At 43.4% G+C, this 23,217-nt stretch overlaps 3 protein-coding genes across 3 annotated transcripts; 2 read left to right on the plus strand and 1 right to left on the minus strand.

Moving 5' to 3' along the window:
• Nucleotides 1-8,884: 8,884 nt before the first annotated feature.
• PDCL3 (phosducin like 3) lies at nt 8,885-13,690 on the minus strand. The gene is made up of 6 exons (XM_065741146.1): nt 13,610-13,690; nt 12,883-13,012; nt 12,215-12,305; nt 11,750-11,893; nt 11,120-11,328; nt 8,885-9,314 (listed from the first exon to the last, which is right to left on the minus strand). The coding sequence occupies exons 1-6, from the start codon at nt 13,613-13,615 to the stop codon at nt 9,172-9,174; spliced, it is 723 nt and encodes a 240-aa protein (XP_065597218.1). The 5' UTR covers nt 13,616-13,690; the 3' UTR covers nt 8,885-9,171.
• A 3,904-nt stretch (nt 13,691-17,594) lies between these two features.
• Nucleotides 17,595-18,014, plus strand: LOC136051368 (histone H2A, sperm-like). Its single transcript, XM_065740778.1, has one exon. It carries the CDS (start codon nt 17,595-17,597, stop codon nt 18,012-18,014), a length of 420 nt encoding a protein of 139 aa, XP_065596850.1.
• A 3,683-nt stretch (nt 18,015-21,697) lies between these two features.
• On the plus strand, nt 21,698-22,111 carry LOC136051369 (histone H2A-beta, sperm-like). Its single transcript, XM_065740779.1, has one exon. The coding sequence runs from the start codon at nt 21,698-21,700 to the stop codon at nt 22,109-22,111; it is 414 nt and encodes a 137-aa protein (XP_065596851.1).
• Nucleotides 22,112-23,217: the final 1,106 nt, after the last annotated feature.

The raw sequence follows: 23,217 nt of genomic DNA on the forward strand, positions 1-23,217 counted from the left end.
AGAGTAATTTTTTCCTGCTCTCTCAACAGCAGTCTTTTGCATATTTGAGGAATAGTATCACTTTCCCTTCCCCCACCCTCAATCTTTCCTTTAAGGAAAGCAGCCCCAGTGCAGTCATTCCTCCTGGTAGGTTGTGATTTCCAGCCCTCTGATCCTTCCTGTAGCTCCCTTCTGGATCCACTGCCGCAGATCTGTATCTGTCCAGGATTGCAGAACTGCACACAGTGCTCCACTGAGGCACTATCTGTGCTGAGAGTGCAGACACTTGTACAGGATGGTTTATGTGTTTTCTGTTCTATGTATAGTAATCTCCAAAGGTAAAAAAGAATCTGCTCTTCTACAAAGAGCAATAAACTATGCCTTTGATCAGGATCCAAATAGGGTTTCTTGCTAGAACAACTGGGAAGGAGTGAAATTAATACAATTCAAAACTTATTTTTAACATGTTTGAGAATACATCCTTAATCCAGTGCACAGATTGTACAAGTAGACATTTGCTCAAACATACTGACAGGAAAAATTCAGTGAGAATGAGAAGGGTTAGCTGATAGCAGGGAATGAGGTCCCACCTTTTCCCTGTGATCTTGAATAGAGAGCAATCCTCAGTTTCAATGTTTGTGGCTCCCAAAATCAACCTTATTATGGGGAACCCTGTGGTACCACACATAGTGTCAAGTATCAAACTAAATGACACACCTAAGTAAGTGGTTCATTTGAGAGGGGAATGACTATCATAGGATCTAGCTGTTGTACCCCTTCTTAAGGGGGTACAGCCATAAGAGTCAGCACCAGCAGCACTGTGGGTGCAGCGTTTCCGCTGCCCAGTGTCCCCGTGCCTCTCTGCCACATGTGAATGTCACCTCTAGCAGAGATTTACTCAGCTTTATCTGACTGACAGCAGTGTTTTCCCTGGAATCTTTGAAGGCAGGCAGGCGAGGGGGCAAAGAGCACTAATAGAATTCTTCAATGTCATTTTAATAGGATCACTGTTTTGTGGTAGCTATTTTTTCCCCTCTTTATCTTTCTCTGTCCTCTGCTAGGCTCTGTGTTAATGCCCTCTGGTGATACTGAATTCTTTCCAAGCTTCTCAAAAATAAAAAAAATCCCACCAGCATTAATTATTGTTCCAGGAGCGTATCTTGCCTTAAAGATGCAAGGTTTCTCTGAAACCATCTGTCTGGATTTTCTTCCCTTGGGACAGAGAGAACTGTTAGCAACTCAGTACGTCCAAAAGGCAACTTGCAGCCCGAGGAGCTAATACAAGTGACCCAATTGCCCTGCAAAGGGAAGTGCTGTTTCTGTGCAGTGTGTTCCATATGCTATACATCCACCTTCCCCACTTAATGAACCTCAGACTTCTTCATGCTGGTCAAGATAAATATAAAGCTTCCAAGCCCTGAAATCACCATAGTGAGGTTGCCATGGTAAAAAAGAAAAAAAAGTTCAGTCCATCACAGCTTAGGCTAAAACCTGATGCAGAGAGACACCAGCACTGCATCGAGACACAGAAACGTGTGTGATGTTCTCCAAATTATCATGATCTAGGCATAGTTTACTTTTAGTCATCTTTTCTCTTTTTAAGTGTCCTATTCTGTACAATTTCCTAAAAAGATGCATTAAGATTCTGTCTTGAAGGAAGATGTTCTTGTAGCAAGGCTGAAAAATTGGAGGTTCCTAAGCATCCAGCTCAAGTACTGATGCTGAGTTATGCCAGACACAGAAATCATACATCCAGAACATTTGTCTTAATGTTTCATGACCTAACCTGCAGAAGAAAAAGCTATCTTGTCCAAAATCTAGATCCCAACTCTCCATTTCTTTTCCACTGTTGATAAGCAGGTGGTTTAATTACCTCCTAGAGTGATTACATGTCTGGGTTATTTAAGATTTGAAAAGCTGTGCGGAGGCTCTGATAGCAGAATGTTCTTCACCTGACAGGATGTGCAGAGTGGGCACAGCAAGTTGGGACAAGCACTGCACAGAGCCCAGGGATCTCCTGACCCCCTGTGCCCACAACACAACACACATACCCTTGGAGAGCCCTTTGGCTCCATGTGAAAAATGCACTACAGCTTTGCAAATCACAGCTTTTGATCCTGATGCTTCAGAGATCACACACTCAGCTTGTATGTAAGGAGATATGTCCTCCTGAAAGGAGGTTGTGGCAAGGTGTGGGGCAGCCTCTTCTCCCAGGTAACGGTGATAGGATGAGAGCAAATGGCCTTAAGTTGTGCCACAGAAGGTTAAGGTTGGATAATCGAAAACATTTATTCCCAGAAAGGCGCTGGCGCAGGCTGCCCAAGGAGGCATTCAAGAAGCATCAGATGAGGCACTGATGGACATGGTCAGAGGGTGTGGTGGGAGTGGACTGGTGGTTGGACTAGATGATCTGAGAGGTCTTTTCCAACCTTGATGAGTCTATGATTTTATGTCTAACCTGACATCTTTGTTACTAATGGATACACTTGATGCTGATCTAGGCAGGTCCTCTTTGGCCATTTCTCAGTGTGCCCATGCAGAGTCCTGCTCCGATTTGGAAACTATCTGGATTGATACCATTTATCTCTTCATCATACCTGCTTTTGATCATTTGAAAATGGAGGCAATTTGAAATCTTCCTTCATAAAGAAAGTTGTAAAGCAACATAGCCCTGCATAGATGCATCTTCAGGAAGAAAGGGGAAGGTGAATCTATGAAGATGAGCTGAATCAGCTTCTGTAGCAGGGAGTTAGGGCAAGAGCTTTGTAAGAAGTATCACATTAGGGCTAAGATGCCACCTATTCTGCTCAGCACACAGTAACCACTGAAAAGCTTCTGAACCAGCTACGCCACCTGGAGCTGTGAGGATAGGTGGCAACAGATATAGTTTCTTTAAACCCAAGAAAGCTAGCAATCACACTCCAGTAATAAAGAAGGAATTGCTTACCCCTTTCCAAGGATAAGGGCTTGCCAAACTCTCCAGAGACAACAACCTCTCACACTTCCCTTGCAGCTGACAGCTGTTAGGTGTGGTTAGGGAAGTCTCCACTCCTTCAGATCCCAAAGACGAATTGTTTCCACCTGTGCTCCCAGGGCTGGCTCCGTCCCTTCACCAGGTGCTCAATCACTGGATCAGGCCGTGACCTAACAGCTCCCATGCAGGAGCACACCACAGAGATCTTCACATGTTCACCTCATGCATGGAGGTGGGACTGCTTTGGTTCAGGCAGTCCAGGCCCATTCCTCAGCCCCTGCTGGTTTTGGATTCAAGTTCTTGCTGAGGAGTGACTTAGAAGCGACTTCTTTGAGGAAAAGATGCCTGGATCTGTACTGATGGGGAATCAGAAGTCTGTATAGCCAGCTGTTCACAACCAACAAGGTGACAGATGCATTATTCCTGAAAAACAGACTTGTGAAATTAATGCTATAGATGCCATGTTCATGTGCAGTGTAACAGAGCCAGGTCACTAGTTCAAACTTGCAGAATCCTGTGGGACAGATTCTCACATGCCTGCAGGGAGATGTACTTGACATACAGCTGGTGTATCTGTGCTCCTAAGAGACTTGTCTGCATGCAGCAGAACTGAGCTTCTCAAGTACTGCCATCAATACTTCACTGAAAGCAGCACTGTGTCTAAAATCACACCAACTGTAGTAAGGAACAAGGCTTCTTTTTGTGGAGAACATTGCCATCTTGTGCACAACTGCAGCTCCTTTGTGCCTGGCACACTCTTGAGAGGTGATGCTGTGGAGTTGCTCACCCCTTCTGTTTCCTGAAAACTCAAAGATGCCTGGAGCAGACTTTGAGCCCTTCAATGGAACGGCCTTCCTAAATAGGATGAGCTTGTTCCAGTGCTCAGACAATGTCAAGAAGACCTGAACTTCTTTCTGTGCTAGCAAATGTTTCCTTTCTATCTTGCAAAGTGCTTTATTAAGAAAAAATAAAAATAAAATGGCCAGATGTATGACAAAATCAACAAAATTGTGGAAAATCTGAGCTAACAGTCTTACAGAAGTCAGTTATTCTTTACCAAGTGGAACAGAACCTTTTAGTCATAGACTATTCACAAGTGCCAACAGCCATACCATCTCACATTAGGTATGGCAATAGCAGAGAACACCAGTATAGGAAAACCTGGTATAGATGAGCAAATAGACAAAGTAACAACCACCTCAGTGTAGCTATTGCCCCCCCAAAGCGTTAGATAAATCACTTCAGATAAATGTCTGTAATCTTGAAATGGGAATATTTGGTCAATAAGAGCAAACATGATTTTTATTGATGTCCTCACATGGGGGTATCTGAAAGATCTGGGACCCATATCCGTTATTAGAAGAGGTTGTAAAGCCTGAAGTATCAACCTCCTGTCAGCATATGGACTTAGTTCATTCTGCAGGATCTGGTTCCTATTCCACTTCCCAGCACCACTGCATCTGCCAATTAGATGTAATCACAAGTTTGGGGTAGCTATCAGCCAGGAAATTCAACTCCAAGTTTAGCATATTCTTCTATTTTTAATTAATCCCATCAAACTCTGTACCTTCTTTCAATAAGCACCCTGCTTGCTAAAGAGAGTAGCCCACGCCCTGGTGTCACGTGAGAGGTCAACTTTCACAGGAAGGTCTCCTGCTGACCTTCCTGCTCTGATTGCCTGAGCCCTGGAACAACAATGCCACAGAAAATGGCTGTCACCTTGAAGGATCTGGAACATCACTGCTTTCAGCTTTACATAACAAACATCCTCATGTGAGCAAGTAATTGATGAAGTCTCCCAGCACCCAGAAGGTTGGTACAATTTTGCAGATGGATAAACTACAGTGGAGAGAGAAGAAAAGTTCAACAGTTGGTTCTGCTGCCTTCCTTGTCAATGGCAGGTTTACCAACGGGTATTTAAGGGAGCAGGATCGAGATCATAGAATCTTTAAGGTTGGAAAAGGCCACTAAGGTCATCTAGTCCAACCATCAACCCATCTCCACATGTCAAAGCAGGAGGCAGCGTCACTTTAAAGTAAACAGCAGCTGTCTGGAAGACTTCTGCTCTTACTCACAACCGTTGTGACTTTTGCCTCCACAAGCTGGAGCCTTGTAAATAGTTTTGTGCCTAAGATGCTCAATACATCGGAAGAAATACGACTTCTTATAGTAGATAATTCATCCAGAGTCTTACAAATATGAATGATTGCGTTCATCTCATTAATTGCCCGCTAACATCTACTACATGGGATTGTTCTGCCTTAACTTAAGTAACTCCTTGCTCACTTAACACGGTAATTGTGAAATGGAAACGACCTCAGAAGTACTTGATATTTTTCCTGCCATTTCTGATCAGACCTCGATTCCATCAGACAGCTCTGTAAATTAAAATTAATCTGCTGAAGGCCTGGAAAAGATGGCACCGTGTCAGGAAATGAAAGATTGAAGGCGTTACATAAAAGCAAGTTGGAGTGCTCATCCATCTCCCACACAAGTCTAGAGCCATGCTTGGATTATCTTCTCAACTGTTCTCATCCAAAACTCAGAACTGTCTAACAAGGGAGGGAGCGAAGCCTCTCTTGGCATCACAAAAGCCACCTGCAAGCAGACCAAAGATGTTCAATACTTTTTATAATTCTGTGACGAGATAAGTGCATCAATGAAGTACTTTATGCCTCTCGCAATCCTTTGATGACTGAATTAGCTAAATGAAATGAAGAGTGATTTAAAATGGGCTGTAATGAGGAATGGGTTTAACTGGATACATGCTGCATTCCCAGCAATTGACAGGGAATAGATTAGGTTTAGCAATGCAGTGGTTTTATAGGATGTGACTGGCATACAGAGCGGGGAAAGCGGTCCCCTTTGATCTTAGCAAGAGCGACATTTCTTTAGACATGATCTAATCCCAATAAATATGCAGAGAAAGATTCATATTATGGTGCTGCTGGGTTTTTTTTGCCCCCTTATTAAAACAAGAGTTAGTCCCAGCTAAGTTACTGAGGTTTGTATTCGAAGTCTTAATTCATATTGCTACTCAGACTCTGAAATGTAGAACATTCTAGATTTTGAGGGAATAGTGATAAAACTATTGAGAACTTGCAGCATAGGAATATGACACACAGCTGAAGTTTCATGGGAAATCAACTCCTGAAATGCAGGTCCTGAGGATGTTTGTTGTTCACGCACAGGTACCCTGGCCACAGTGGGACTAAATACCTGGGTAACTGGACATCTGGCTTTGCCCCTTCACACCCATGCCATGCTTGCACAACACAGGGCTTTCTGTGTGCATAAAATGCATGGAAATCATTACCTTCAAGGTTTGGCAGGATTTGGTAAATGCAGATCATCCCCGCAAGCAGGTCTAGGGAAAGGAAGATCAGAGTGGAGACTTAGTTGGATCAGGGCAGCTTGCAATCAACTTAATCTGTCTGCTCATATAACCCGACTAAGCAGCAGACTTCAGCCCCACACCAAGAAGACTGCACTCTTTATGACTAGAAGTTTATACACATTTCACACAGAAACACCAGTGACTGTCCACTAATGGTGAATCACCTCCAATCTCCCCATGGCCCATGGTTACTTTTCTTCCCACCCTCAGGCACTGCTGCTGTGTGGGATGAGTCAGAGATGCTCTCACAGTGCTGTGCAGAACAGGATCTTCTATGAAACTCAGCAGGCTTTACATGATTGTTGCCTCTGACTCTGCAGAGCCTCCATACACAGCGGAAATCATTGGTCTGACACTGTTGACAGGCTGTAAAAATATCTAAAGTGCATTTAGTGACAGCGCCCCAGATCTTTGCAAATGAGTGTTCAGTTTCCCTGGTTATTTTCTCACATTGCACTGCTTCATTCAGCTATGGATAATTAATTGGCTGGTTTGGTTTGTTATTTAGCAACTGGCTTCCTTTTAAATGAAAGCTCATTCCCCTTACCTGAATGCTTCCGTAGCTTCTGCTATGCTGAAAGGTTAAACAGAGCTCGTTATCCATCTCCAGCAGAGATCTAATTTCTACAAAAAGCCTTGATCAGGACAATACAATTGGCAAGAAAGAGAACAGGATTACAAAGGGCTGTTTTCACACTTAGCCAAATACCAGGAAGCACAGAGACCATTAAAAATGATGCTCCACATGAGTGTCAGCAGCTCGGCAGAACCTTCAACCTCTTCACTTTTCTGTTATTGTCCCATCTGCCACATTAAGGATGACATTCTCTAACGGCACCCCACAGGTCATCTCATCAAGCATCTCACAATACAAGATGTACAAGAGTACAGAGTAAAAGATGGCACAAGGCACAGGCACACAGCAACCTCGTATGGTCTGGCCATTCTGTCCTTCAGCAACGTGTTGATCAGCACTGGCAAGTACATCCAGTGCTCAGACTGCTTTGTGCAGGACACTTGATGAGAGACCTCTCATGGTCACCTCCAAACTATCTAATACCTCATCTGTGGTCTGAAATTAAGGGATGGCAGTATACAGGCTGTCCTGTCCAGCACTGCTTACAGATATATATTTAAAAACTGAAAAAGAATGCTGGGTAGAGACTAGACATCATCAGTACAGGAAGATGTGCACGACAAACCTCATAACCAGAGCACAATTTCTCACTGTAGGTCTCTGGATAAATGTACTCAACAGGCATAGAGAGGATCTGCTGAAAGCAAAGGCTGAAGGCAGAACAGAACACAGCATTGATTCATAGACTACAACAGGAAAAAACAGTGGTCCAGAAAACCACAAAAGACCATCTGCACTTACTGCTGGTCTCCTTCCTTAAAGAGGCTCAAAAGAGCTAGTAACAGAAGCAAAAATGCATCCAAAGCTCTAGCTACTTTCTAGATCATATTTTAAATTGAATGTGTTGCAGCAATGACACAAAATGAATTGGAGTTTCCACCCCCCCACCCTTACTAGAAAGTTGGTAAGCTTTAAAAATAAACTGAGTACAGTGTGGCAGCTGTGCCTGCAGAAAGACAGCTGAACTGTTAATGGCAGCAAATGTGGAGAGAGAAAGGCTGAGGATGTGACATTCACTCCACACTCATTTCAGAGGGTCTTATTTCAGTCTAGCTCTTGCCTAACTTTTTGGATCAAACACCTCCTGGTGGCTGCTTCTCACAGTTAGCTTACTCCTAAAGAAACCCAGCTGATGCTCAGAGGTCATTCCAAGGTGTGAAATAATACACACTGAAGGACGAGCAAAGAAAAACCAAGCATACTTCTGCTAGAACCTGTTTAATGTAAACGACTCCTATAGATGTCAGGTCTTGGCATTTCTGGGGAGAAAGTGTTGCCCTTTTCCTAGATCGTAAGAAGATATTAGCAAGTATCAAAAAGGATCAGGTCTGACAGTGCTTTGTGTAGTCCAGTGTCAAAAAGCGTGCAATACATACAACATGTAATAACCATTATTTATCAGCTTGTATCCTGCTGCAATTTGCTCACTTACACAGTGTTGTTTTAGATGTTTTACCAAAGATACAAAAGTCAGAAAGACACTCAAATCCCCATGCAGATCTCAAAGAGAAATATTTCATCAATGTCTGCTGTTCCAATCCAAAATAAGCACACAGCTCAGTGCTAAAAGAGCTATAATTCAGGAAAGGAAGAGCTAGAACTGAGCAGACTTCAGTTATTACTGCATAAAACCACGCCACCCTTCTGCCAGCACCACTCTGCTAAGGGCCCACACGTGGCTTTCAGCAGCACCCATGTCACCTCCCTGAGCTCTCCACACAGTCCACACTCTCCATCCAGCATCTACACAGGACAGGCTAACAGAAGGCCAAATTCAGCACTATGTTTAAGATCAGTTATTTATACCAACATAATTAAATTATTACACTTAAGGCCACTTCAGATTTTATGTTAAAAAAAGTGTCAGCAATTCATTAAGAAAATAATAACAAGAGACTTTTGTATCTACTGGTGCCTATATTTTAAAACTTGGAGTAGGATCGACGCAGGCTTTGTAATATAAAGTCTTTCATGATCTCAAGTGAAGCAGCAGTTTTTTCAGGAAAAAAAGAAAAAAAACCTCACCAAAATAAAAAAAACACTAACTTCAAATTTCTAGATAAATGGCTGTCTTGAAATGTTCCCCTTCTGGGGTTCAGGAAGATCTCGATGAGCACCTCTAGTCATTTAGGTAGGAACTCTGGCTGCAAGTGTACTGTATCAATCTTGATGCTGATGCAGGAGTTAGTCATCCTCTGAGTCACTCTCTCCCCTGGTTGGGACACATGCTCTTATTGAGGACATGAGCTGGTCCTGGATCTGTTTCCTGGGGTTCTCCTCAAGGTCTGTCTTGATAGCACCTGACTCGGAGATCTTCCACTCCAGTTCTGCGTGGAGAAAAACAAGAGTGCCATGAAGGAAGGAAGGAAACTAGGCTGTTTTACATCTCCAACTCCTTTTGACATACGCTGATTTATTTACTTCGACACACAGCTCCTCACCTTTCTGATTTACTCTCTAAAGGAAAAAGGACCTCATATCTTGACAGTTCTCCACTGTTCTTCCCACTTTGTTTCTCATACTGACTTCCCTTACCACCCTATCACGAACACAATCAAAACCAGAGTTCAGCTCTCTCTCTCCCCTGACACCCCTCAGCTCCCCTGCCCTGTCCCACACCCCACTCCAGCCAAGACCTCCCTTCAAGACTGGGAAGTGTTGGCTCAGACCTCAGCCCAGGGCACAGAGCCACCAAACTGCAAGCTCAGAATACTGCTCTGCAGACAACCTATGTCATTCCTTGTGCCCCCTTGCTCCCTTTACAACAGGGAATGTCAAAGAGACAATGAATACAGAGCAGCAGCTTTAGATAAGGCAGCTTCCCTCTTGAAAGAACACCACCTCCTTCTATCCCTTTAAGGACAGAAATCAGGTTTGCACATTCATTGCTGAGAGATTACAGCTGTCTGCATCATACAGCAAGCTCAGCACAGTCAGAAGAGGCAGGGAATGCTATGTTTCTTCATCCACTCAGGCTATTCCACCAACATACCTGAACTACAAGTATTTCTCAGGGATATACTTTATGTAAGTGCAATTCACCCTTTTCCAACTACTCCTTGCACTGATTATTACTTCATTTGCAAGACAGTAAAAAAGCCTCCACCATCAGTAGTGTGCCTATTACTAAATAGATCTGAATTGGACTGCTTCCCAGAAGCAGAAGGAATTCAATACAACACACTCAGTTGAAACCCTTCTCCTAGTCCTGCTAGAAAATCCATCATTAAATCTATTTTTCTTCAGACATAACAGTCTAATGAATACAGGCTCACACCTTATTCAATCTCAAATGGAAGTCAGCTAGATTTAGAGAGGGGAAAAAAAAAAGTAGAATTTCAGTGCCCAACCTCTCATGATGACTGAATTAAACTAGCTCAGCTACCCTTGGATCCCTCAAAAATAAATTATTTATGTGCTAAAAATGGGAGAAAGATAACTGTATGTTCTGCTACCATTGTTCCTGTCAGTATATAATTAGATAGCCTCTACTAAGCAGTTAGTTATTCTCAAATTAGCAGTCTCACTGGCAAGCTTTTCTCCTTCTGACACGTCAGACAGAGCATTTTCTACAGCATTTGCTCAATGTAATCTGTAAATTTTAGGGTTTTATTAAAACAAAACACACTAAAAAATTCCCTTTGCATCCTACCCCAATATAGTCAAGTGCTACCATTCAGCAGGGACCTGAAACACTCCTTATCTGTGGTTCATTTCAGATCAAGATGCCTTTTCAAAAGCTTGAAGTTATCTGTACCAATACACCCCCCCAAGAAAGCTTTGAAGTATCCTTTCACCTCTACTGAAGTCCAGGAATTGCATCAGTCCCTCTTACTTTCCAAGTGGTAGAGCCTTTTCCACTGCCAACCTGACTCCAAGCACTGCCTGATGATACTACTGCCTACCATCCTCCTGCAAACCACAGCTTTCTAAGTACCCTTATGGCTGCATTTATAATATCACTTCAATCATGAGTTGTTGCGTTGCTTTTGTTGTTATCTTCCCCCCCCCGCACACACACACACACACACACCATTTGGCTCAACAACACTCATCTCCATTTTCCTAACTCTCACTACGCTTCTTCAGTTTCCTGCAAAGATCTTCACACCTGTTTGATGCAGACACTCACCATCCCTCGTCAAGTTCATGCCACCAAACACCAAAGGCCCAATGAACTGAGCTCTGATGTCTCCTTCCAGGTAGACAAATATCGTAGGAAGATTCTTATCAGGATAGTTGGGTATGCAGGTGGTAGAGATAGCTTTGATGAATTTCACATCTCTGAACTTTTTTGCAAGTCCACTTAAGTGTTGATTTATTAAGGCACAGAGTGAAATTCTGTAAAGAAGAGCAAGAGACACACATAAGAAGAAAAACAGAAAGACACGTTCGAGAGCAACCTTCTCCAGAAAAAAAGGTCAGAAGTAACAGTTCAGCTGGAAGATAAAATGTACAAGAAGCAACTCCTGATTACTTTCATTGTCTAGAACTCCATCATTCAAATGAAGTAAGTACCACTGGAGGTTGGTGGGCTTTTTTTTCCCCTTTACTCTGTTGTTGCTCATTTTTCGTTAAGATACTAACAGCATCATTTCATGGTAACACCCTTTCAACAGCAAAGCTCAGTGGTCTTGAAGCCAACAGAAAGAAAATTACTAATAATTCTTTTAACTCCTGATTCAGTTCCTCAATTTCCACATTAGCTATACATTTGTCAGGTGCCATGAAAGGTTTAAAGGTTAAATAAACAAGATCTTACCCCTGTTTGTAGAGGTGCAGGACTACCCAGATACCTTTTCCAGCTTTTGTAACCTCTTGAACATAATCCTTTCCTGAAATCTCCAGAACTTCTCCAAATTTATTCTTCATTTGAGCTGCTTTCATTTCTGCTAATCTCTGCTGTCTGGACAACAAAGAATGGGAAAGAAATCTTAAAAATACATTTAAAGTAGCTGGCTGAAAGCTAGACTTCAGTGTCAGATTATAAACACATTGAAACCACACAGCAATAACAGCAAGTTGAAGCAGGCTACAGACACTGTTATATTTGCATCACATATTCAAGCCATCAACACGCAGTAAGTACAACCATGTTCCATGAAAGGAATTTGACACTTCTTCTGCAGATGCTACACTACCAGACTAGATGGTAGAAATCAGGAGAGATGCACACACACACAAAAATAAAGATTTCATTAAGTCAAGTTCTGCACAATGTTCTAACCTGTACATTTCGATAGCTTTCTCATCTTCCTCATTAAATTCATCCTCATTTTCTTCTAGCTCTTCTAGAGTCATGTCTTCATACGTTTTCACTAAAATGGAAGCAGTACAGACTCAGCAAATACCTCATTCAGGGAACAAAACTCATCAGCCTTTCAGTCTAAAATAAGTTTTATGTACTTATGTATGGGAAATATGTTTTATATGTTTTTTCCCTCCAATATTACATTAATTTTATTGTTGTTTTTTAGAAAATATTACAAACTCTGTACATATAGACATAAAAACAACAATGATTTTACATCAAAGGCTGGCTGCACTGGTATAGAAGTACCACAGCTAGCTTTCAAGCTCTGCTACTGTAGCACAAAAATACAGCAGGAATAGCTGAATAATGGAAGAAGCATACAATGATCATGTTTATAAGATGTTTTATTTGTGTGTTCATATGCCATACTCTACTCAGTTTCTATTTTAGTTTTAAAACAATTATATGTATAAAATCATGGAGTTGTCATCAAGAAGTCCTCCTGCTCTGGAAGAGGCCATCTATTCCAGAACGTATTTGCCTGATACTGTTAGCAGATGCATCACTCTGCACAAGAATTAGCTCTGGTATCCTTTACAGGTTTAGAAGGGAACAACTGTTTCACAAACACATGCACTCACCAAGAGACTTCTGAAGGATTTCAAGCTGCTCATCTTCCTTTGCACGCTCCTGCTCTTCTCGGTTTTCCTTTGGAGGAAGGATACCTTTCTTGCGCAGGATATCATTCCACTCGGTGTCTTTGTCTGGGTCCTACAGTAAAGCAAGAAAAGGATGACAGGTGTTTGAGAAGAGCTTTGCTGCATCCAAGCAAGTTCTTCAAGAGACACAGCACAGTGACGAAGTGCAACCATTTGAATCTGGACAGTATCAGAAAGTCACAACTTGCATCCTCCTGATACCATGGCTTTTTTTGTAACCCCGTGAAAAGCAGTCCGGTCTAGTGACCGAGGTCAAGTCCAAAAGCCCCGCTGAAGACAGGATTTGACGTGCACTGCTTCACAGGGGCTGCTTTTAGCACACACCGCACTCAACTCGCACTAACGCATACCTCCTCTCTACCCCAACACGCAACACTTCTGAACTAAGGGCTTTCCAGCGCTACTGTCACCTATCAACACCAACCTGCATACTACAACAACAAACCGAAAAACGCCCTTTAAAAAGAAACAGAAAACAGAGCCCAACCCGGCGCCCCATAACGCCCCGCACGGCACCAGCCCCGCTCGGGGAGGAGCACCGGGCAGGCCCGGGGCCGAGGCCGTCAGCCCCAGCGGCACTGCACACCGCTCCACCGGGCTCTCCCGGCTGGGGCAGGACAGGACCGGGCTGCCGCGGCCCCCGGCTCACCTGCATCTTGCCTGCGGGACCACGGCCCAGGGTGGGACGGCTCTGAGCAAGGCCAGTCCCGGCGTGCGCGGCGCGGGAAGGCGGTGCTTCCAGGCGGGGCGGGGCGGGGCGGGGCTGGTGTAGCCGCTGCCGTTTCCCGGAGCGCCTAATAAGGGCGCGCCTTCGGCTCCGCCAGCGACGTTAGGCGTGTGACGTAGCGGTGCGCGCCGTGGGTCTGTGGGGGCTTCCCGTCTGCCTCTTACGAGCGGGCTGTGTAAAAATCCAGGCCATCCTTTAGATTTTAAAGGGAAAGGATTGAAATGCTGCAGCTTGGGGCCGGGACTACTGCCGTGGGGAGCCTGTGCCAGGGGCCAGCCAGCTTCTGGTGGTGCCTCCATAATCACATTTACATTGGTTTTGAGCCTGTCTTAAAGCACTACAGAGGAGTGGGCTGGGTATGGGGTCCCTAGCCCCTCTGCAGCTTCAGCCTCAAGCAGATGTGTAGGAAAGTCCATCCCCTCGTCGTTCCACTGGGGCCAGCACCCCATTCTCTGCCCTGGTGAGGCCTCAGCTGGAGTACTGTGTCCAGTTCTGGGCTCCCCAGTACAAAAAAGACAAGAATCTCCTCTACAGAGTCCAGTGGAGGGCTACAAAGATGATAAAAGGCGTGGAGCATCACCCTTATGAGGAAAGGCTGAGAGACCTGGGTCTGTTCAGCCTCGAGAAAAGAGGACTCAGAGGGGATCTGATCCACGTCTAAGGTTCAGGAGGCAAAGGGACGAGGCTGGACGCTCCAGCAGTGTATGGGAAACAGCCACAAACTGAAGCATATGAAGTTCCACTCAATTTTGCATAAGATCTTCACAGTGAGGGTGATGGAGCACTGGCACAGGCTGCCCAGAAAAGTTGTGGAGAATCCTTCTCTGGAGACATTCATAACCCACCTGGACACCTACCTGTGCAACCTGGGCTAGGGAGCTGCTTTGGCAGGGGGTTGGACTCCATGATCTCTAGAGGTCCCTTCCAACCCCTACAGTTCTGTGATTCTAGGATTCCCTAAATCAGACAGTGAAGGAGTGAAGGTCACTCCTGAAAAAAACAAAAACAAAAAAAAACAAAAAAACCCAGCAGATCTTACTCTTTCTTCTCCAAGACACACAGCAAAAGAGAAGGGGGGAGAGGACTGCTGCCACCTCCCCCATCCATTTTGTGTGGTACTTTGTTGGCCAGAACACTCAGGAATGGGGAGCCTAGCCCTGTGTCCCCAGAAAACTACACCACACAGCCAGCCTGCAGGCCTTGAGATTGTTGTTTTTCTATGCTCCACCAAGAGATTGAAATAAAAGTGCCTCCTTACAGCCCAACAAGATTTTGGCTGTCCTTACCACTAGTCTGTTTTACTGAATGAAAGGTACAATCACCTGTCCTCCCTTTGAAGATTAATAGCCACAGCTGCAGTTGACACTGATTGTTAAAATGAATATTTGGACGCGTGGAATGTGCCCCATATTCACTTCCTATGGCCCTGAAGGAGGGGAAGACTCAACTTGACATTTAGGTGCACAAAATGTTAATCACTTTGGAAACTGTGGTTGTCTGCATGGTGTTGGAGCCACAATTATGGGTTATATAAAAGCTTTGAAGACAGCATCTGAGCTGAGGCTTTTAGGGTTGCAATTTTGGAATCTTCCGCAGGCCCTCACTAAGAACCAAAGTCTTTTGGTTCTGACCCACAGTTAACACCTGGCAAGCAGAACAGAAGGCTTAACTGCATGGCTTTCAGAGCACAAACGTTTTGTCAGAGCCTGGGCTTTAAGGGAGCCCTGCTGGTTTAATATCCACCTTCTGACACCCAAAATATTATTCATACACATGATTCTTGCATCGTGCTCTTGGAACCTATTCTGGACACCTAGAAACAAATACAGAAAGGGCACAAACACAGAGTGCACTCATTGTTTAAAAGGTGAACAAAATGACCATTTACATGGGTTGATAGTGATAGAACAAGGGGGAATGGCTTTAAACTAAGACAGGGGAGATCTAGGTTAGATATTAGGAGGAAGTTTTTCACTCAGAGGGTGGTGACACACTGGAACAGTGCTGGCCAGAGAGGCTGTGGGTACCCCATCCCTAGAGGCATTCAAGGCAAAGCTGGACAGGGCTCTGAGTAGCCTGCTCTAGTGGTTAGCAACCCTGCCTACAGCATGGGAGTTCAAAGAAGATGAGCTTTAAGGTTCTTTTCAACCCAGGCCATTCTATGATTCTATGAAAATACTTGCATTAAGTGAGATTCTTGCTCAGGTAAATTCCTAACTAAGGACCCTGAGCACCAGAAGCCCACATTCTCAGACTAAGCCCTGAGTTACCAGAAGTGGTACACACCTTTGAAGCAGCCCCTTCATATCACATCAATGGGCTTTGTTCACACAGTGTGAGTGAAGCTAACAGTCTTTTCTCCATCCACTTTGCTCAAAGGCTCCCTCTGCTTAGGGCACCCATAATACACTATTTCCCACCCTCTTACTTGACTCAAAATGCTAAAAATCACATTTCCTCTATATACTAAATTAAGCTAGAGCAAGAAAGAGAGGATTGATTTAGAGGATTGATTTTTACATGTCGCGCATAGACAGAAATATTCTATCCCCAGCAGCTAAGAGCTGATACTATCACAAAGACCAAGCTATAGATGTAGATTAACCCTAGAAAGCAACCTAGCCTTTCACTTCCTCTCTAAAAGGGATTTCCCTCAGGGTGTCTGTATTTCTTCCTTTTCCCTCCAATCAGGAGTTTGGAGGAAGATGAGCCACATGTGGCCATGAATCATTAATTGTCCAGGTGACCCCACTAATGGGGAGAAAATCCTGCTCATAAAAGGTGCTGCTCCAGGCTAGGGGGTATGGTTTTCTGTGGTTTGTTTGCCTTTGGCTGTGGGCTGTAGCAGAGCACAGGTTAGGCTAAAAGAAGCTCTTTGGAAGGTAACAGGATATCTTTTCTGCCTATACTACTTAGGGAATTAGATGGGGTTACTTTGTAAAGAGACTGTATGTGTAGCATAGTATATCTGTGGCATGAAGGACTGGGAAATATTTGTTTGAGGGTGGAGGTAATGAGCTATGGCTTAGCTTTGCTTGGACTTTGTTATGGGATGGGCTTTTTGTTTTGTTTATTCTGATGTATGTTAAATACTTAAGCTTTTCTATTTGAAAGCTATATAAACTATGTTCATTCAATGATAGGTGTTCTTTTATATTATAAACTGTGCTAGAAGTAAATTATCTTATTTTCTCAGACTTGAAATGTTAAATATTTTTGCCACTCTAACTGCAGATACATTCTAACTTAACTTTTTGATCAGCATTACAGCAAATTGATTATAATATCTATTCTTAAGACTACAGTTCCATGTCCAAGTTGATTCTTTCCCTGTGATATAGAGTAGTCTCTATAGTTTTATGGCAGCTAGTGAATCTATTAAAGAATGAATTCACAGTGAAGATCTCTTGGAGATCCTCAGACAATACTTTCTGGGCTGTGAGAGTCCTTGAAGAGGTGTGTTCAAAGTGAAAGGAGAATCTAACATAATTAAAGAAGTTTGAATAGAGTCATCCTGGACAGAGGCAGCCTCAGCCTTGAGCTAGCATTGAGATAAGCTAATGTTTAGGGCAAGCCTTGTGTCAGGTGGTCTGTTGTGCCTTAATTTCCAATACATTCTAAATATTGAAGTATTACTTTTTTGAGCTCTTTGAATCTGCTTCAATAAGTCTTACTGGTAGCTTTTCAAACTATTCTAGCACTCTCAAAAATAGGCTGTTGGGGGGTAGTAGTTATCTTAGACCTGTTACTAATGAACTTCAATGGGTAGCTCTTCCTGATGCGAGGAATCAGATCTTTCTTCTTGATGTAGAAAGTATAATTATCCTTGCTGTTATCTCCTCTTGCTGTACCCTAAGCACTTGGGTACTGTGAAGATCTCCATTTCTTTGTCTCTGTGCCATTCAGGATGTCTGGACGTGGGAAGAAACTTGCAGTGGCTAGCAAGCCTGAAGCTGTACCAAAGAAAGCGAAGTCTACCCTGGCTGGTCTGCAGTTCCCTGTGGGTCGAGTCAACAGGCTCCTTAAGAGAGGCCACTATGCTGACAGGATCAGCCCTGGTTCTGCAGTCTACCTGGCTGCAGTGCTGGAGTACCTGACTGCGGAGATCCTGGAGCTGGCAGGGAACGCTGCACGGGAGAACAAGAAGGCCAGGATCCTGCCCCGCCACATCCAGCTGGCTGTGAGAAATGATGATGAGCTGAGCAAGCTCTTCTCCTGTGTGACCATTGCTCAAGGAGGGGTTATGCCAAATATCCTTTCCCAGCTCCTTCCCAAGAGAACTGTCAAAAGTACTGGCGTGCCTGAGGAACAGCCTGGTAGCCAGTGAAACTTGCTTTTTTTCTGGTCTGATCTGTGCACTTATGGATAATGGGACTCAGCAATAATTTTTGTTGTAATTTTCCACTGTTTTTAATGCATTTTTAAAGATTGTAATAAAAGTTCCTGGAAAGCAATGCTGTTCTCCTTTCTTTCTGTGGCTTCCTTTCCAAGGGTGATGGTACCACAGCAGTGTGATGGCCTTACAATTTTCTTAGTCTAGCATGCTACCCAAGGAACTCCTTAAAATTGCTTGTTTATTTCTTTGATGTGCTTTAAGGTAAAGGTTGTAGAGAAGGCAGAGGAGTCAAGACACAGCTGTTCATGGGAACATTTTTCATGGCCTCATAATGCAGTTAGTTCAGCATCTCACAGGTTAATTCTGTTTTAGAAGCTACTGACACTTTGCTTTAATGCCTTACTGCTTGGAGAGCTGCAGTGAGTGTCTTATAGGAGCCTAAACCACTCTCCCCTCATCATACTGACAACAGGGAGCATGTTAAACCTTGTACTGTTGGTGGGAGTTACTCTCTTGCTTCTTTCTATTGGTGCAGCATGACAAATACATTCCCCTTGAAATAAACTCTCAGGCCTTTACTAACCAACTCATTGAAAGAGAAAGCTTTCCCTTGAGTAGGTTCCTAGGGTAGTGGATGTTAAGATTTGCTAGTGAGTGGAGGAAACCAGAGATCTGGTGCAAGTATATTAGGATCAGTCTGCTTTTGAGGCACTGCCTCACAGACTTGGCAGCATCTGATGTAGTAGTGCTGGTTAGGGCCATCTTTTTAACCTGCAGGCAGAGTGCAAACCTGTTTTATATAAGAGCTGCCTGTCATGTTGAGTTTGATTTGGATGCTCTCAAAGCATGAGTGTGTCAGAGCCTACAAGTCAGCTTATACAATCTTGAGGGACTTTGGGGCTGTAGTGATTCACAATGTAAACAAAGCTGCACTTGAGTAAGAGGGGGAAGGATACCTGAACTAAGTGAACATCTTGAATTCCACAGTAGTGGGCAATTGGAAGAGTTGTATGCTGCTTATTTGCAAAGAGCAATTTGATGAGATTCTGGCTGGCTTATGCTTTTCACTGAAGTGAGAAAGTGGGAGATGCTGGAGCAAAGAGGTGTAAAAATGCCTGTCAGTAGATCTGGAGCTTCGTGCGTAAAGATGTATTATATCATAGAATTGTTAAGGCTAGAAAAGCCTTAACATCTAGTCCAAGTGTTCACCTACCACCAGTACTACCTGCTGACCACATCACTCAGTGCCTCATCCACATGGTTCTTGAGCACCTCCAAGGATGATGATTCCACCACCTCCCTGGGCAGCCTGTGCCACTGTCTCACCATTCTTTTGGATAAGTTGTTTTTCCCAATATCCAGCCTGAATATCCCCTGGCACAACTTAAGGCTGTTTCTTCTAGTCCCTCTTGTCCTACATGCAACTTCAGCCTTGTGCTGAATGTACACAGATGTTAACTACGGAAAGAAAACTAAAAACAAAGCTTTAAAGGATATATATGTGAAATGAACATGTGGAAATCAAGTTAATCCCTCTATTTGACCATGCAGAGCGATGGTGGGAATGACTATTGCTTTCAGGAAGCAAAAATCTAAAAGCTCACCGTAATGAGGGAGGGTTCAAGCAAAGGATACTCATTTCATGCAGCTTTAAGTGTGGCAGTTATAGCCCTCTGCTAATTGAGAGAGCTATGTTTGAGTCAGTGAGCTGCTCCAGGATGAAAACTGCTCCTGTGGTTCTGCTGTGCAGTGCACTAAACAGACCCTTGAAGGCACATCCAGTGCTCATGCAGTTACTGGAAAGGCCTTTACTCGACATTTTCTGTATGATGAGAGAGCTGAGGGAGAAGAAAGGCCATGTCCCCAAAGACTGAGTTTGTGGTGAATTCCAATATCTATTTCTTTAGTATTTCTTTGACTGAGAACAATCTCATTTGTTTTCTTCTAGCCAATGGTTTAATTAATTAGTAACCTAACCAGATTGCAGTGAGCTGAAGCCATAGAATGGAGACAACCAGAGGTCCAGAGCCTTGTAAAGCAGTTTGGACACTGCTGACAACAAAACCAATGACATTATAGGCTACTGGGTTTAACCCTCGATGACTATAGCAAGGTACAATATACCCCCTTCCACCTGTAGTAAATAAACTGCCAGTCAGGGGTATCACCCTTCTTTGAGGCAATAAAAAACCATGCATTTTTGGAGGAGAAAATCAGCTGACAAAGTGCAAAGGATAGTGGCAAATTCACCTGCTCTTAAGAGCTGTACTGTGTTGCTCAAGTGTGATTGTTATTCAACCTTGATTCCTTCTCACTTTTGAGAGGTTGAATTATTGCTCACCCAGGTGGCATTAAATGAGGCAAGAGATATAGTTGCCTCTATGGAGCTTAAAAAGGGGCAGCTGTGGGAAGAAAGTGTCCTTTGTTTTGTTTTGCTTTGCTTTGTTCTTGGTGTCATCTTCCCGGAGAGAAGGGCTAAGGTAATTTGTACTGGAAAAGGTTTTATCTTTAAGAATATGCTTCTTTGTGTTAGGAATGAATTGGATGAATAAAAGCCACTATTGAATGAAGTAGAGGCTTTTATAAGTTTTTGGTTTGTATAAGGCTGTTGTTTAGCGTGAATCTTCAGCTTTATTTGTTTATCTAGGCTGCTTCTAAAGCTCACCTTTTCTGGGGCCCTCAAAAGAAAATAGATAAAAGCCTTTCTCTTATTATATTCTAAAGTGCTTTAATGTAATATTTGATTTAGTTTCTCTTCATATCTGAGGGAAGTCCCTTGTTATTCCAGAACAGCTAGCAATCAAGAATTAAAAGCAGTCCTATGCACGAGGGCAGAACTTTCCTATGCTTGTTTTCTATCCTCTATTATCTATCAAAGAGGAGCTGGTGCTATTCAGTTCTAAGAACTTCATCAGTAACAAGTAATGGGGGTAAGCAGGCAAAATCCTGTACAAGTAGGTGGCACTCGTGTATTTGTAGTAATTTGATGTGATGTACAGAGTAGAACAATTTCAGTCTCTGGTGTAAAAACAGCTTCTCTTTCTTGTATGTCTTGTTTCTGACTGTAGCTTGTTACGTTTACAGCAATAGTTCCCCTCACCTATAGAAGACAAAGCTCTGTTTGAAGTGGTTTCCGGCAGATGAAGGTTTATTTTATTTTTATTTTTTCTGTTGTTAGAGAAAAAAAAGTATAAATTTTTAGTTGTTTCCTTTGAGGTCATGGTTACAGAATCTGTTTGTTTCTTCTAGGGGTAAGTTCAGTGAAGATTCCCTGCAGGCTTTCTGAACGCTTCTTGCGTCTTGAGGCCTTGTTTGCTTAACTTTCTTCCTTAACAGCAGTGCTACTGTGATACTGGGTCAGAAAACCTTGCTCTGATGTTCCACTTCGCTTTCTTGAGAAGTTTAGGAGCCTAGCAGAGAGCTGACCTTTGCTCTGACTGAGCTATGTCAGCCTCCTGGAGAAGCAACCTGATACATCTGCTCCTCCAGACAGGAACATGAAACAGCTAGCAAACTTTTTGAGAAGCAAAAACTGACTTCTAAGGAATGAGAGAGGCAGTGGAACGAAGAGGAAGGACAGACTTAAATACTTGATTTTTTTGTTTTGTTTTGTTTTGTTTTTTGTTTTTCCTTGTTGCTAATTCCTCTTCTTCTTACGCTAGATTGATATTACGATGTCTTCGCATGAAAAGGAAAACACAAAGCTCCCTCTTGTGTCAAAGAAAGCGAAGTCAACCCTGGCTGGTCTGCAGTTCCCTGTGGGTCGAGTCAACAGGCTCCTTAAGAGAGGCCACTATGCTGACAGGATCAGCCCTGGTTCTGCAGTCTACCTGGCTGCAGTGCTGGAGTACCTGACTGCGGAGATCCTGGAGCTGGCAGGGAACGCTGCACGGGAGAATAAGAAGGCCAGGATCCTGCCCCGCCACATCCAGCTGGCTGTGAGAAATGATGATGAGCTGAACGAGCTCTTCTCCTGTGTGACCATCGCTCAAGGAGGGGTGTTACCTAATGTTCTTCCTGAGCTTGTTCCTAAGAAGACATTGACACTTAAGCCACCCCACAAAAATGGCCAGTCGCAGGAGTTCTAGCTGCTGCCATGTACCTTGGGCTTGTGCAGACTTCTTTTCCCCAGCCCAGTGCTCTACATATGTTGGCTTTTTTTGTCTGTGTTTGTATGCACTTCTACCTGGGTGCCTGAAGAGGTGCTTAGGTTTCCCTATTGACATTCTTCAGTAATAAAAGTCAAACTGCTTTGATGAAAAGCTGTGAACAGGATTCAACCTTATGCCTTTCCATAAGGTATCTGTTGCATCAAGCAGATGGTTTTGGGTTTTTTTCCCTACTACCTGTTGTCTTTAAAGTAAGTGGGTGGGTAGCTGGAATCTCCTTATTCAGTGTGTGAAAGTCTGCTTCATCTGACCTGAGGAACTTCATCTGGGCTTGCTTATAATGATGGTGAAGCTGATGCATTATCTAATGTTGGAATGCTGTAATGGGGTTGTGCTGTAACTTCAGTGTCATTACATGCACACTGGGCTGAGGACTGTTTTTGGTGTTGTCCCTCAATTTCTGCATTTGTGGAATGCCATCTGTTGTATGGAGAGCATGTAATTGTTGTCAGCAGATGAGCCTTAAGGATCTATAAAGTTGTCTTAAGCATGATTCTAATAAGACTCTCCTTTGTTTCTTTGAGGCTTGTTCCATTAGGATCCAGATAAAGTGAACCTATACAATAAAGTGCAACCCAGAAAATGACTTTTCCCAAGACCTCTTAAAGCTTGTGTCCTACACATATATATAGCTGGAGAAGGCTGCTCGAGCACTATTGGATTTGTACTTGGGATTGTAGCACTACTGAGGACATACCAGTATTAATAATTGTTGTGTATTAAATGTTTTATTCTGTTTATAGCACAGAACAGGAAAGCCCTACTGTCCACCAGGTTCAGATATACTAATCCATTCAAACAGAAATGTTATTTAGAGATCTACCTTCAGACAGACCCCTACCAGCTCAATGTTTGGGAGTCTGTTTCCTGTGTTTGACCCATAGATATTCAAATGGTGCTGCTTCCTTCTCTAAGACAACTCTGATCTGTTCTGGATTTTCTTCTCTGACAGAAGAAATGGGTATGTTTTCTTCTCTGTATAGGCTGGCTAAGGGGTTTAAATGGAGGGTGAAAAGCCTGGATCT

This window comes from Cyrtonyx montezumae, unplaced genomic scaffold (assembly GCF_038088225.1).
Source record: "Cyrtonyx montezumae isolate F1298 unplaced genomic scaffold, pur_monq_1.0 scaffold_3, whole genome shotgun sequence".
Lineage (NCBI taxonomy): Eukaryota > Metazoa > Chordata > Aves > Galliformes > Odontophoridae > Cyrtonyx > Cyrtonyx montezumae.